The 15547-nt window shown below is 38.1% G+C and overlaps 1 protein-coding gene across 2 annotated transcripts in view; it reads left to right on the top strand.

Moving 5' to 3' along the window:
* CPNE8 (copine 8) overlaps positions 1-15547 on the top strand; it is a 183487-nt gene that overhangs the window by 36290 nt on the left and 131650 nt on the right. For both annotated transcript variants that reach the window (XM_037139711.2, XM_037139713.2), the window contains exons 4-5: positions 9049-9152; positions 13349-13388. In XM_037139711.2, coding sequence (XP_036995606.1) covers positions 9049-9152; positions 13349-13388 — 144 coding nt within the window. The remainder of the gene's footprint in view (positions 1-9048; positions 9153-13348; positions 13389-15547) is intronic.

Raw genomic sequence — 15547 nt, 5'->3', positions numbered from 1 at the left:
TATTTCAGGATTCTTAAAGTATAATCCCAGCTGTGGGAATCACTGGATCAAAAGGCAGTTCCATCTTTAAGTTTTTTAATTCCATACTGTTTTCCACAGTGGCTGCACCAGTCTGCATTCTCACCAGCCGTGCACCAGGGTTTTCTTTTCTCCACATCCTTGCCAGCGCTTTCTGTTTGTTGATTTGTTAATGATGGCCATTGTGACCATTGTGAGGTGGTATCTCCTTGTGGTTTTCATTTACATCGCTCTGACGGCTAGTGATTTTGAATATTTTCTCTTACATATATGTTCCCTCTGTAAGTCCTCCCTGGAGAAATGTTTGTTCAGGTCCTCTGCCCATTTTTTAATTGGATTGTTTGTCTTCCGGGTGTTGAGTCATATGAGTTGTTTAAATATTTTGGAGATCAAACCCTTGTCTTGAGGTATTGGCAGATATGTTTTCCCATATATTTGGTTCCCTTTTCATTTTGCTGATGGTTCCTTTACCCGTGCTGAAGCCTCTTAATTTGATGCAGTCCCCTTTGTTTATACTTTCCTTTATACCCCTTGCTCTATAGGTGAGGATACTGCTGTGTGGGCTATCTGACATATTACTGCCTGTGTTCTCCTCTAGGATTCTTATGGTGTCATGACTCACATTTAAGTCTTTTATCCATCTTCAGTTTATTTTGGTGTGTGGTGTAAGTTGGTGGTATAGTTTCATTTTTTTTTTTTGCATGGGTCTGTCCTAATCTCCCAGCACCATTTGTTGAAGGGGCTATTTTTACTCCACTTTATGCTCCTGCCCCTTTTGTAAATTACTGACCATAGGGAATTTTCTGATTGATTTATTCTTACTCTTCGATGTAGCCTTTTGGGGTCCCAATTTAAAGCCTTTGTTGCCTTATTTTTTAAATACCACCTTTAAAAAAAATTAAGTATATTGGCAGGTGGAAAGAAATTTACCCCCTTGGTAGATTTTTTAACCCTTCATTGCCCTCCTCGGTTGGACGAGACTGTGGCGAACTCCGCTCGGCGTTGCCTGCTCCCTTTTAGATGCAGGAACCTAAGGACCCCCGTTCCCCGAGGCGCTGTTCCCACAACTTACAGTTTTGTATCAGCTCCTCCGGCACCTCAAAAAAAGTTTTTCAACTCTTCTAGTTCTGAGAAGAAGGGTTGGTTTGAAACAACCTAATTTACCATTGACAGAAATAAAGTTTGTTGTGACCACTTTTGAATGGAAATAATTCCAGACTTAGCTTTGCAATGTATCTATTTTCTTGTAAAATTATCAAAAACAAAAAATGAAACTAAATAAAACTCATGAAAATGAGCACTGAGAGTTTAAGAATCTCAGTCTGCCTTACGAAATAATTGCAGGATGGGGAGAAAGCATCTTTCAAAACCTTAAAAAAAGGCAGTTATAGAATTGAATAATTATTTTAAAAATCTAGGAATTATTAATTTGGATAATTTCTAAGAAATTTATTAAAAGCTACTCTTGAGTATCTTAAATACATTATTATCTACTTTTTAATGAATGACAGTTGACAACAGTTACCGTCCATTTGGGTGAAAACTGCTTTTAAATATTCAAAAACATCAGGGTTGGTATGAATACATTTCATAGAATACATTTCAATAGAAAGAAAGAAATATTTATTTATTCTAAGTAAAATAATTTAAAATAATTCAGTAATCTAATTTAAACAATTTAACTTAAAATAAATAAAATAATTTTAAAATATTTTATCTTACATAAATTAAAAACTAACTAATCTGGGATAAAAATCAACCCATAATCCCCAGTACAAACCACATGGGTAAGTTGAGACCACTTTATAATTTTTCCTTTTCAGATGGTAAAACATGTTACTAATCTTAGGGGTTAATAGCAATGACAGACACTGTGAAAAGCAATTCCTTAAAATATTATTTCTTAGAGTATGATTTCATATTAAAATGTTCTAAATAAGGCTTTAACAATTTATAATCTAATTTTAAAAATTGATGGAATTTAGTCCTTTCTATATTGTATGCGTGGCAATTATAGTGCATTATCAAGGCGTGCTTCTTTCTATGGTCAATAATTTAGGTTCATTTATGAAAATAGAAGATCCTAAAAAGCAAAAGAAAGTCCCATGTGTGAGCTATTCAGTCTTAACCAAGAATATTGGAAGAAAGTCACTTCTTGTTTTCTCTCCCTCTGTGTGTGTACGTATAGATCTATTTCCATAGCTACATCTCATTGATCTACAGTGTACCATCCAGATAAAGCCTTCAGATTTTATATTATTGTTTTCTTATCATTAAGTTTACAATGACTAATTTGTAAAGAGAAAAGGTCTTGGATAATGAGTTACATGACAAAACTAACCTCTTGCCCTTAAAAGAACAGGTGTGTGGATCCTGGTAAGCAAGCCCAGGGTTTAGCTTCGAGACCCAGTGTGTAAGAATGTAGATCTGCAGTTTGGGGTTTGTGTTTGTGCACTGGTCCAGGCACTTCCACCTGGTACCTTTTATGCGTGTGAAATATGTGTGGTCCTAAACTGAGGTTCTTCTTATCGAATTTATCTTAATATTAAATCCACACTACTCAGTGTATCTAGTCTTTTAATCTGATCTGTGGAGACTGTTCTCTGTATCATTGCTACTAAGATTGAATTTTAATATAATAGCCAAATTAGAGATGGATGCTGGTCCAGGTGGCCCTTTTCCTCCATCAATTTTACTTTAGTTGAAAAACAAATGTGACACTGGGTGGCTGCTCTGGACTTTCACAATATATTAAATATTTCTGAACACTTTTCCTCTAAACAAGCGTTCATCCTCTTGGTGCCGTAAATAGATGAATGTCCGTCCCAGTGCTGCTCCTCCGAAGCAGTGGAACAATTAGTTGATTTAGAAATCAGGACTATTTCCATCCCATCATCTTCTGCAAGATTTGCTCCTAAATAGGACAAGTACATATTTATTCGATTAGCTCAAGTATAAAACAAAGAAGAACTTTCAAAGTCTTGATTGTGAATTGTTTTTTCTTTTTGCTTAAAGTTTTTACAAGAAATACTGTCGTACATTTTATCATAATTAGCAGTTTAAACCTTTTTTCCAAGTGACTGAAAACTTTTACATTTGGTGAGCCAAGGTACATTTTTTCTAATTAGGAGATGATGAAACTTAATACTGTGCAATTATGTAAAAGTGCTTGACTGTCTGCATTTGGATAAGGTCATTGTGCTAGAGATTATTATAATCAGGTTTGTAGGTACATCTGACAGTTCAGAATTGTCGATATTCAGAAAAAGACTTGTTAGAATACAAGTTACTGTTCTTTCAAATGTAGCTCTTTTTAGGTATAGACCATTATGAATATTACTGTCTTTCCTCCAAATTCATATCCCTTCTGATCTACATAGCATTGTATGTAACTGTGTATATTTTTTAGCAATTAGAAAGTTTTATTTAGTAATATAAGGCATTAGCTAAGAGAAATTCTATTTCAAGTCAGAAAGATTAATCATTTTGTGGATAGCTAATATAATTCCAGCCTTTGGGAAAGAACCAACATATTTCCCATGAGCTGAACTAGTGCTAATGTATCTGTGGATTTATAATCATTGCCAGTTTCCACTCTTCATGATTGAATGAATGAACATGAGTGATGCTTAAAAGTTTTATGTTTCTGATTTGAAAAGTAAAACAACTCACTGTAAGAAGTTAAGAAAACCCAGAAATACACAGTAAAAATAATAATTAGAAGATAATTTCTACATTCTTTTTTTGAAATTTTTAAAATTTATTTTATTGATTATGCCATTACATTTGTTCTTTCCCCCCTTCATTCCCCTCCACCCTGCACACCTCTCCCCAACCACTCCCCCCTTTAGTTCATGACCATGTGTCTCAAGTTCTTTAGATTCTATATTTCCCCTACTATTTTTACCCTCCCTCCTATCTATTTTCTATCTACTGTCTATGCTACTTATTTTCTGTACCTTCTTCCCCCTTCTCCTTCTCCCACTCCCCTGTTGCTAACCCTCCACATGATCTTCATTTCTATGGTTCACTCCTGATCTAGCTGTCCTTTTAATTTGCTTTTGTTTTAGGTGTGGTTGTTAATAACTGTGAGTTTGCTGTCCTTTCACTGTTCATCTTTTTTATCTTCTTTTTCTTAGGTAAGCCCCTTTAACATTTCATATAATAAGGGCTTGGTGATGATGAACTCCTTGAATTTGATCTTATCTGAGAAGCACTTTATCTGTCCTTCCATTCTAAATGAAAGTTTTGCTGGATAGAGTAATCTTGGTTGTAGGTCTTTGGATTTCATGACTTGGAATACCTCTTTCCAGCCCCTTCTTGCCTGTAAGGTCTCTTTTGAGAAATCCGCTGAGAGTCTGATGGGAACTCCTTTGTAGGTGACTGTCCCCTTATCTCTTGCTGCTTCTAGGATTCTGTCCTTCATTTTAATCTTGGCTAATGTAATGATGATGTGCCTTGGTGTGTTTCTTCTTGGGTCCAACTTCTTTGAGACTCTCTGAGCTTCCTGGATTTCCTGGAAGTCTATTTTCTTTGCCAGATTGGGGAAGTTCTCCTTTATTATTTGTTCAGATAAGTTTTCCACTGGTGGCTATTCCTCTTCCCCTTCTGGTACCCCTATAATTGGGATGTTGGAGCATTTAAAGATGTCCTGGAGGTTCCTAAGTCTCTCCTCATTTTTTTGAATTCTTGTTTCTTCATATTTTCCTGTTTGGCCATTTTTTTCTTCCCTCTGGTTCACTCCCTTGATTTGAGTCCCAGTTTCTTTTTCATCACTATTGGTTTCCTATGCAATTCCCTTCATTTCAATTAGTTTAGCCTTCATATGTTCCTCTAATTTGTGACTAAAATCAACCAGTTCTGTAAGCATCCTGATCACCAGTGTTTTGAACTGTGCATCTGAAAGTTTGGCTATTTCTTCATTGCTTAGATTTATTGGCTCTGGGGCTCTGAGTTGTTCTTGAGCCATGTTTTGATCTTTCGTGCCTGTTATGTATGAGGAGAGGTACCTTAGATGTTCACCAGGGCAGGGCTACCCAGGTTGCTGGTTTGTGATGCTGTATGTGGGGGTGGGGTCAGAGAGGGAGCAATGGTGGTCCTCTCCGCTCTCCCAGTCCACCTTATTGCTCGTCCCCACCTGTTTATCTGAGCAGAAATGTGCGAGCCTGCAGCCCTGTGCCGCCAGGCCTGTGCAATCTGTCTCAATGCTCGACTCTTCACTGGTTTATGTGCTCGCAAATGTGCGACTGACCACAGACAGCCAGCCAGCCTCTTCCCTGGGTTCGCCTGTAGCTACCCCGCACCGGGGAACTGCGCCCTGGGCTGCCTGCGCGCTGCCCGGGTCAGGATCTTTTTTGCCCGACCTGCTCTGCTGCTTGCTTCGCCCCTCTCACCGGTTTAGCTGAGTGGTCGTTGTTTTCGGACTCTGTATTCGATTTTCTGTGGTTCGGTTGCGTTTATTGTTGTTAAAACTTTGTTGTTTTTAGATTTGGTTGTGTGAGGAAGCAAAGTATTTCCACCTACGTCTCCATCTTGGTGGAAGTCTAATTTCTATATTCTGATATACCTTCTCTGTTTATCTATGTGTGTGTGTGTGTATATATATATATATATATATATTATTTTTAAAATCAAAGTTGATATACCATACGTTGATATTTTTTCCCTGAGCAATATACTGCAAATTTTCTTTAGTTCCAGGAGTGTCCAAACTTTTGGCTTCTCTGGGCCACACTAGAGGAAGAAGAAGAGTTGTCTTGGGCCACACATTAAATATACAAACACTGATGAAAACAAAGAAATCTCATAATGTTTTAAGTAAGTTTATGATTTTGGTTTGGACCACATTCGTAGTCATCCTAGACTGCATTCGGCCCATGGGTTGGACACCCCTGAACCATTTGTTCAGTTTCATACAGGTGTAAGTCAATCAGATATACACATCTTGTGCCTTCATGGAGCTCAACGGTCTGGTGAAGGACATATAAAACAAGCAAATAAATAAAAGTATAATTCCAAAATATGTTTCATTAAGAAAAACACAGGTTTTCTATAAGGGGGATAATTTTAGAGGTGGGGACCAACTTTAGTAGAGCCAGAATACTGACATTTAAGCAGAGGCTTGAAGGATGGAAAAAAGTCAGCCATGCAAAGGTGGGGTTAAAGGCATTATAGGAAGAGGAACTAGCAGGTTCAAAGGCCATAGCATGGGAAGGATTTGGTGTGTAAAGGGACCTAAGGGAAGACCAGCTGGCTGTGGGACAAAGAGAAAGGGCAGATACTGGCCCATGATGAAGTTCAAAAGACAGACGGGTCCAAGTCCTGTAGACAAAAGAAAAGAGATTTTATTAGAAATACTTTGGGAAGCTATTAAAGACTTTTAGAGTGATGAAATTGCACGACTGGGTTTACCTTTTTTAAAAGATTACTTTGGATGTTATGTGAGGGGGAATTACAAAGGGAAGAAGAAGCAGGAGAGATATGATTTAGGAGGCCCTTGATTTGATTATGAGAAAGATGGAAGCTTGAATTAGGCTAATGACAGAAACTGGAGAGAAATAAAGAGCTCTAGGCTATGTTCCAGAGCTGGAACTGGCACTTTCTGAGTTTGTGATGAGCGGTAGTTTAGGAGGATGACTCCCTCTATGGCCTATGAAATCAAGTAGATAGTGGCATCATTTATTGACGGGGGTAGACATGGTCAGGAGCAGATTTGGGGTGGGAGTTGTGGCATAAAAATAAACATTTAAGTTTAGACAGTAATTTAGAGGGGCCTATAAGACAACCACGTGTGGAAGGTAGGAAGACAGTTATATTTGTAAGTCTCTGTTCAGGTGAATCTGGGCTGGTGATATGCATTTAGAAGTCATGGTCATGTACTTGGTATTTAGAGGCCCAGGAACAGATAAAACAACCTAATAGATGGGTGAAGATAGAGACAGGAAGAGGGCCTAGAACTGTGCTTTGACAATGAGAGATTGCATGCCTGAGAACCTAAGCAGAGGGGAGAAACAGGGAAGTGTGCTGTCAAAAAACAGGAGTCTTCAGAAAGGAAAGAGTGGGCAGCCGTGTCAGATGCTGCTGAGTGGTCTAGTGCAAGGAGGCCCAAAAAGTGTCCCCTGGAGATAGCAAAGTGAAAGTTACTGGTGAGATCTCAAAAGCAATCGGGACTATGTGTCGGAAGGCATACTGTAATAGATATTTATAGAAGATTATCTAAAATTTTAATGGCTACAGATTAATCTTCACTTGAGATAGTGGAGTATGCCTAGCCACCTGTGTTGCTGACAAGCCACTGTTCCCTAAGAAACAGGCTCCTGATGTCTTAATGGCTCAGTGGCCCTAGGGAATTGCAATTCAGTGGGATTTACCTTGGGGAACTGCACTTTATCTTCTTACCCCTGAGTGTGAATTTGGGTTAAAATCTACTATGTGGATTTGGGTGCTGGGAAATGTGAATGTTGGCTGACTTTCTCTGTGAGAGTATTGTGCATTTGCCAGTTTGATGCTCTCTGGAAACCACTTTACCCTCCAGCTGTAGGAAGGCTGTGAGGGCTCAGGCTCTCTCTGGACCAGACTTGTACTCCTTGACCCTTGGCATTGCTCTTTTGGGGCCTGTGAGCACTGTGGGCCTGTGGTGATTAGGTACAAGTCCTTGTTCCTGTTTCCTTAAAACTGGAAACATGGATAAGCTCACGGTGGAATCTTTGCAGGGCCCACCTGAAATAGAAGAGAGTCCTAGGAAGAAGGTGGATTTTGTAGCCACAGTGACTGAGGTTGGGACTTTCCTCTTCAATCCTCCCATCTGGGACAAATGATACCTAATGTTTAGGGTTAGGATAAAGATTTAAAGTATTGTGTGAAAAGTGCTTAGAATCAAGTAAGTACTCAATAAATAGTGGCTGTCATTACTATTATTGTTCAAAATAAATATTCAGTATTTTGAAAATGTTCAATTAGTTATGTTGGTTGTGGTTTGTCTGTATGAACCTGTGCATGATGTAAAACATTGTCCAATGCATAAACTCTACAAGCTACTTCTTTCTGGAATAATTAGCAATAGCCATAGTAGATTCTTTGTCATCAGTATTTTGTACTATAGTTTTATTACCAAAATTTATGTAAGCTCATGACCTTCATTTTTTAGTGGATTAGCACAGTTCTTTTATTCCTATTAAAAGGATAGCTTTTCCTTGAACTTTAATAACAGTTGGTTCTCTGATAAGACAGCATGCATAATGCTGTACAGAACTGAAGGTTAAAATTCCCTCATTAGAATTCCATGGCAGTAGGAGGGGAAGATGTGAGCCCAATACAAAACAGAGATGTTAAGTTTTATTTCTGCACTGTCTATCTCAGGAGGGGTGCCTGATTGACCTCCTTCACACCAAAGCATGGAGATTTGTTCCTAGATTTCCACTTCCCCCAACATGGACAAATTTACTTTTTCAAAGCACAAGTGAAATGCACTAACTTCAGAATATGTAAGAATCATAGGCCCCACATTGCCTGTCTAGATACCATAAAGATTAAACCAAATAAAAACCAAACTAAATGATTGAAGCATCATAAGAAAGTTCTTCTCAGAATGTGGCTAATCACTGTTGTGCAGAGGACTGCTTGATTTTGAATACTGTGAACCCTCCAATTGTAAGAATATGTGTTGTTTGGCTTAATTACACACTAGTTTAGGCAAAATATATGTGATAAATTTAAATTTAAGGTAGAAATAATTTCTTTGATTAGCAAGGGATCCGGTGGGGACAGAAGGAGAAAATACTGCAGCTTGTTACATGAATTTTCAGAAGCTGCTTGCCTAGTAATGTGAATGAACTCAGTGAGCATGTTCTGGCTTCCTTAAGTAAGAGGGAAAGGTTTGACCTCTAAAAACCTTTCTGAAGGGCTTTATTGTATCACATTACTTGGATGTTTTTGCTTATGTTTCGAGGAACCATGTTAATACTAAGTACAATACTGTAATAAGTAACCATGCAAGGCTTGATTTTCACCTCTCTCTCTGTTTCTCAACAGTTTGGAAGAACTGAAGTAATTGATAATACATTAAATCCGGATTTTGTAAGAAAATTTATTCTGGACTACTTTTTTGAAGAAAAAGAGAACCTTCGTTTTGATTTGTAAGTTCTACTAAAGATTGTATTAAAATTAATATTTAATGACAATTATAATAGCATAAGGCTGAGTCCTGTGGTTGCACTGAATACTAGATTATACAGGTAGAAAACTGGATTATCTGTAATTTTATTTAGAGTGTGACCTGAGCCTCGTCCGTAGTACTTCTTTGTGTTTTACTGGATTTGGGCTATCTGTTCATTTATATAGTAAGTGAACAATTTAACCATGTAGAAATGCTGGGCAGTATATATGGGCATTCTTTCAAACTGTCCTATGCCCTGGTAGGTTTCTTGCAAGTTCTGCATATACTCAAGGTGATCTCATTGACTCCATGCGGACATCTCTCAGACCTTTAAGTTCCTCTCAGTCCCTTCTTTGTATAGTATGTGCATTTCTGCCTAGCTGTGGTGTTTTTATCACTTCATGGCCTCATATTCCTAAGACATGGGATACCTGATGTTTTTAATATTCTTGTGATTTTGATGCTTCATTAGGCATATTAAATTATTATTGTTAAAATCAACTCCCTCTCTACAGAGAATCTGGAGTCAGTCTGTCAATCATCAGTTCCAGAGAGGAACTGATAGAGGAACTCTCTATCCAGATAGTTCAAGTGTCTGGATATTGTTAAAAGGAAATCCATTGAGAGGGGAAAAGGTAACATATTATAGTATATGCTTAATATATTGAAATAATTAAAGAGAGTTTATGAACATTACAAGTATTTAGAAAGATATATATGTTATTTTGAATAGCCAAAAATAATAAAGTAAACCACGTTGTTACAATTTATAATGATTTTTAAAATCTTGCCTCCTTATGTAAAAAAAAAAAAAAGGTCTCTACTGTTAGTGGTTTTTCTCATTTTCCTCTATACTGTGTCCAGTAAATAACCAGCAGTGCTTCCTTAAAAAGGACAATTTTATACCAGCCCCTTTCCTTTAAGGCTTGTAGAAGTTCTAAGTATTCATGATACTTATCAAATAGAAATTTTAATGCCCCATTTGGATTTTATTTGCTTGAAACCCTTTTGGAAATAATTTAAAAAATGAGGCTTATGAAAAAGTAACTTACAGTGGAATGTAGTGATTTCCCGATGATGTTTATCAGGAAGACTGCATGTACTGTTGTTATTTAAAAGCAGACACATACGTCATGTAGGATGTGGGTTGATTATCTCCTGTTGTACAGGGCCTTCATAGTACTTTTTAAAATCATTTTTTTCTTACATCAGCGTGGTAAACCCTGAATTTTCTCCCTGTAGTTTAGACTTAACTGTATCCTAAAACCAGCCAGTATTTCATGATTTTTCATTCTGTCTCTTTATTTCCCTTTTTTCTTTTTCTTCTTTTTCATTCTTCTGTATAGTTAGCTCTCATTTCAAAATAATAAATATTTATTATAAACTTTAAGTAATGTAGTCATCAAAAAAGTAAAAGTTGCTTCTCACCCCAATAACAAATATTATTTTATTTCTTCCAGTAATTGTTCTGACACTGTCAGGTGAAGGGCTCCCTTATTTAATGGTCTAATTTCAAGACTTTCAGTCCCTTTTTTTTTTTAATGCCATCTCCCTTTGTTAATCACTAGGGAAATCTTCACTTTAAAACTTTAATCTCAAACTTAATTCACTTCCAGTCCCCTCAGTTCGAGCGATTGTCCCAGTACTTGCAGGAGAGAAGGGAGGTGGAAGAGCACAAAGGAGGGGGTGGCAGGCAGAAATGTGGGTGTCCTACCTCCTGGAAAATCTAGGTCTTAGAGGGTACCAGCCTCAAGGGACCTGTGCTTAGCACCCTGCTTATCTTCCTCACTGTGGAGGAGGGACTTGAAAGAACACTGTTCTTCATTCCTCAGCCCTCCGAAGGCATTTCCTAGGTCTGTGACCTGACGTTCTCTTCTTCTGCAAGCTGAAGGATGGACCTGCAGACAGGTTCTATAACTGACTGGGGACCAGATGCTACTGCCCCTTCTCACAAGCACCCCAGGTTTTAGAACTCCCTTCACTTGGCTTTGGGGAGTGGAACCTCCTGCCCTCCCGAGAGGTAGGGAATAGGCTGGCACTTTATGAGTAAGCTTCATGGAGAAGGGTCTGCCCCTAATGTTAGGACTCATTGATCATCAACTGTCATCTCTGAGCTGAGCATGGGGATACTTAGGCTCTTTTGTTTTCAGCTTTAGACCTCAGTTGGAATTTTAGAATATAGGAATAACTCCATTCAACGTCTGTTACCATAAAGTAGAAAACATAATCCTTAGGATCCATCCAAATCAGTTACTGCCAATCAGGGATTCTAATAATAAGATTTCAGTAGCAAGATGAAGTTGCTTACAAAATCCCCCTTAGTTAAGTACCCTGGGGTGCACTCTCCTCAGGGTAAACTAGTGAGCTTCCTGCTTTGCAATGTATATTCTCTTTTTCTTAAGGAGAGTATGGCACTCATAAACTTGGACACACACACATATGCACACAACATACACATGTAGTGTTTGTGTTCTCACCTGTGAGGGTGAGGAGCAGAGTTAGTCTTCTAGAAGAGTTACAAGGAGCCCTGGCTGGTGTGGCTTAGTGGTTGAACGCTGGCCTGGGAATCAAAAGGTCGCCAGTCTGATTCCCAGTCAGGGCACATGCCTGGGTTGTGGGCCAGGTCCCTAATAGGGAGCACGTGAGAGGCAAGCACACTTTGGTTTCTCGTCTTCTTTCTCCTTCCCCTCCACTCTGTCTAAAAAGAAAAGCTTTAAAAAAAATTAGAAGGAAAATTCCATTGATAGAAAAATCACAGTCATTTTGAATGCATTATAATTCAACATATTACCTTTAGAGGCATGCTTTAAATTACCTATTTTTGAGATAATAGCATTTAAAAAAACTGTTAAAAACAGTAAATGAGGGTTGTATTTGAAAATAATCCTTTGTGATTAAAACATAACTTTTCTTTTTGCTTCTTTTAAGTGAGCATACCATGTAATTTCTCCCTAGCCACTAAACCTTTTATAGAAAACTGTTTCCAGGACTGATTCTTGGGAAGGAGCCAATGCAGTTATGTTTCACCTTTGATAGTGCTACAGTTGCTAATTTAAGTCTTATCCTGAAAAAAACAAAAGCGTTGAATAACGAAAATTTCTCGAATAAGAATTATTTTTTTGTATACTAATATCTGTAAGTTTTCAGTAGATGTTGGCCATTTGCTGGCTTAAAATTCTAGGTTACAGCTCTTGAGAGTGTTCAGCACTCCCTGATGTGAAGCAGAGTAATGCTTCCGAGGCACATATTTGCATCACGCAGTTTGAAAGCCACTATGTGCTAAGCATTCTTTGCCAGGGAATGAGTGCCCCTCTGCCCAGCATCAGCACGCTCCGTGAACTCTGATTCTTCGCCTTTTATTGATTGAGATGCTTTGTTTCTTTGCAAAAACATTCTTGTTATGTGAGAGGGAAGACTTTAATTAACCTTTGAAACAAAGCAGTTAATTTTCACTGGGAAGCTATGCACAAGGGACGTACAAGGAATCCGACTTGGAAGAAAGACTGGAGGCAGTACAAGTATTTTCCTGTTCAAGAATTCAGCATATTCTGGTTGTTTTCACTGTTAGTGATCTTACCATTTCCACAAATTCTTTAGAAAGAGGGGCTAAGGTGACAGTGAGTGATGTGTTCCCAAGGTCTCTTCCAGGAATCATCCTGAGTACCGTCTAGTCTAAAACAGGATATGAGGTAGTGCTATATAAACAGATTTTTCTCTTACTGTAAGATACATGTTTCCCCCAAGTTCTGTGATTGAGGAAAAATAATATCTCCTTACTTTAGCCACATTTCCAAGTTAACAACAGTATTTAACATATTAAGTAAGAATTATAATGTATACAAATGACAGCCTTTTACTAGTTGCCATCCTCTCTGTTTCCTTTTCAGTGGTATCCAGGGGAGAGGAATTGCAGTTTTTAGGGCATTTTAAATATTATTAGGCTACTAATTGCTTCATAAGACAGATAAAGTTTAAACTTGGCTTATCAAGCAGCAGAATGGATGACTAAAACATGGGGATTTCTATTTAGGTTGCAGAAATAAAAGTTTTTCTCCCCATTGCTATAATTTTGATTTATTTTTTTTAATATTATTTATGTGTTTTTAGAAAATACTGATGTTTTTCTCTAGCTGTATGTTATAGAAATAATTTGAGTTTTATATTTTAATCTTTTAGGTATGATGTTGACTCAAAGAGCCCCAACTTGTCCAAACATGTAAGTTCATGTTTTATGTTTTTTTTGTGATGATTATACAATAAAAATTATAATGTCTTCATTTATGATCGATATTTATGTGGATTTATTAATACAAAATGTACATGTCCATAACATTCATGTAATAATAGTCCTATTTTAGTATGTGGAATATATTAGTCTTATTTATTTATTTGTTTTTGGTGAAGAAGTGATGTCAGTTCTCTGGATCAGGTTAAGGCTGGGAAAACAGTGAGCTGGTGGCTTTTTGGGAGGCGTCACTCAGACAGAATGGACGTACATCCTTGGGTGCTGGCAGAATGATTTACTATTCCACTGTCCTTGCAATTCATTTGCTCAACAATATTTTTTAATTACCTCTTCATGCCGGGCCCCACGCCAGTTTCTGAAGGTACAGTATGAACGAAACAGACATAAAGCCTGTCCTAGAGTCACTTACAGTTTTTTTCTTGTTGTTGTTGTTCTTTTTGGGGCTCTGGTTTTCCCGTTCCTCTGTTGTAAAGAGCTGTACTCGACGGGCACCAGCCATAACCTGGGGAGTGATACGGACTCTGGCCAGTGGGGTCCAGTGTGTTGTGGCTGCGATGAACAAATTCACATGGACTGCAGAAGTCCTGTGGAGAAAAAGGGATGGCACGGCTGCTCTGTTAGAGAGGGCCCCCATCCCTGCCTGGGCAGGCTTTTATTGCTTTTCTGGGCACATTATCTCAAGGATGGTCCTCATTTACTATGTAACAGGTTTGCTTTAGGAGATTACCTTTTACAGACAACAAAGGAAAGAATGTTGCTAATTACTTCAAGGAGAAGGATGTTGCAGATGCAAGGGGAAAAGTGGTGTAACTGGTTACACTCCACATTTGGGAGGTTTAGCATAGATTTTAGGAAGTTCCTTTAAAGATATGCAGTCAACACTTTCTGCCTCAATTCAGCGTGAGGGAGTTTTAGCAAAAAGCAAGCCTCAAAGCAGCCTGGATACAATACAGGCCTGATTCCCCATGGGAAAACCAATCTGTGGGCCCAGTTCCTGTGTGCTGACTTGCTTCCCACCAGTTTTGTAAATCAGGGCCTGGGCTCCATCGCCACTGCCATGCAGATAGGTTGCCTATAGGGGAGTGTACAGGTTCAGGAGCAACAGGGTGGTAGAAGGAGGCGGATAAAGAGGAGGAGGTAGGAAGAGAGGGATGGGTGTGGGGCTTTTTGGCTAGGCATTCATGGTCCTGAACAGCCTATTCATTGACCTGTGGGATTGGAATTAGGCCAGACTTAGTAGGAAGGGCTGAAAGGGGTTTAACTAGGAGCCGTGTGAAGTCTGAATACAGAGATGGGGAATTGGCAGCTGTACCAGGGTTGAGAGGCCAGCAGGACTAATGTCAGGAGGGTGAGATTTTCTACTTTTCTATTGTTGGAGGTTATTAACTATAATAGAATATATATGTATATATAATATATGTTTTTGTATATATATGTATATATATATTTTATATATATATATATATATATATATATGATTTCTAGTGCTGTTTGGAAAAGGGGAATATTTTAATTTGGAGAAGAGGGAAGGGACATGAGCTTAGGGACTTATATAGAGAAACTAGAAGCCTAGGTATGGTGGTAAAAAATATAATTTCTGCTGCTTTCTTTCAGTAAAGGAATATTTTTGATATTTATTTTTATTATGAAGCATTTGAAGAAAGATTCAGAGAAGCTGTAATAAGCGCATTAGTGTCCCTAAGTCAAGTTCAGTGCAGTTGCCATGTCACCTTCCTTCTCCTCATGATAAGAGTCATAGCACTGTGGCTAGACATACACAATTTCTATACCTTTGTATTGGAAGGATCGTAAAAAAATCCATTTTTTTTAGTCGGAATTACTTAGTTGCTAGGAAAGAAAATGCATTCATTTATCTCACACATAGGTAGTTTATGCAAGGGATCATGTGATATATAACCTGGCTTTATGGGAACAGCAGCAGAAAAAGGAAGTGGATTACACTGAGTTTCTCTCTCTCTCTCTCAGGCCACATGTTCTTTACACTGTGACTTTTCCCTGAACTTCTGTTTCTCAATGAAGATCACTTTTCTTTGTTTATCATTGTTCATAAATGGAAAACGACCTCCCTAACCTTGACTGGACGTAAACGTTCAAGGGCCCTCTCTCCC

The sequence above is a fragment of the Artibeus jamaicensis genome, unplaced genomic scaffold, assembly GCF_021234435.1.
Source record: "Artibeus jamaicensis isolate MK-2021 breed Jamaican fruit bat unplaced genomic scaffold, CSHL_Jam_final contig_233, whole genome shotgun sequence".
NCBI lineage: Eukaryota > Metazoa > Chordata > Mammalia > Chiroptera > Phyllostomidae > Artibeus > Artibeus jamaicensis.
This window is presented reverse-complemented; position numbering and strand designations above follow the sequence as displayed.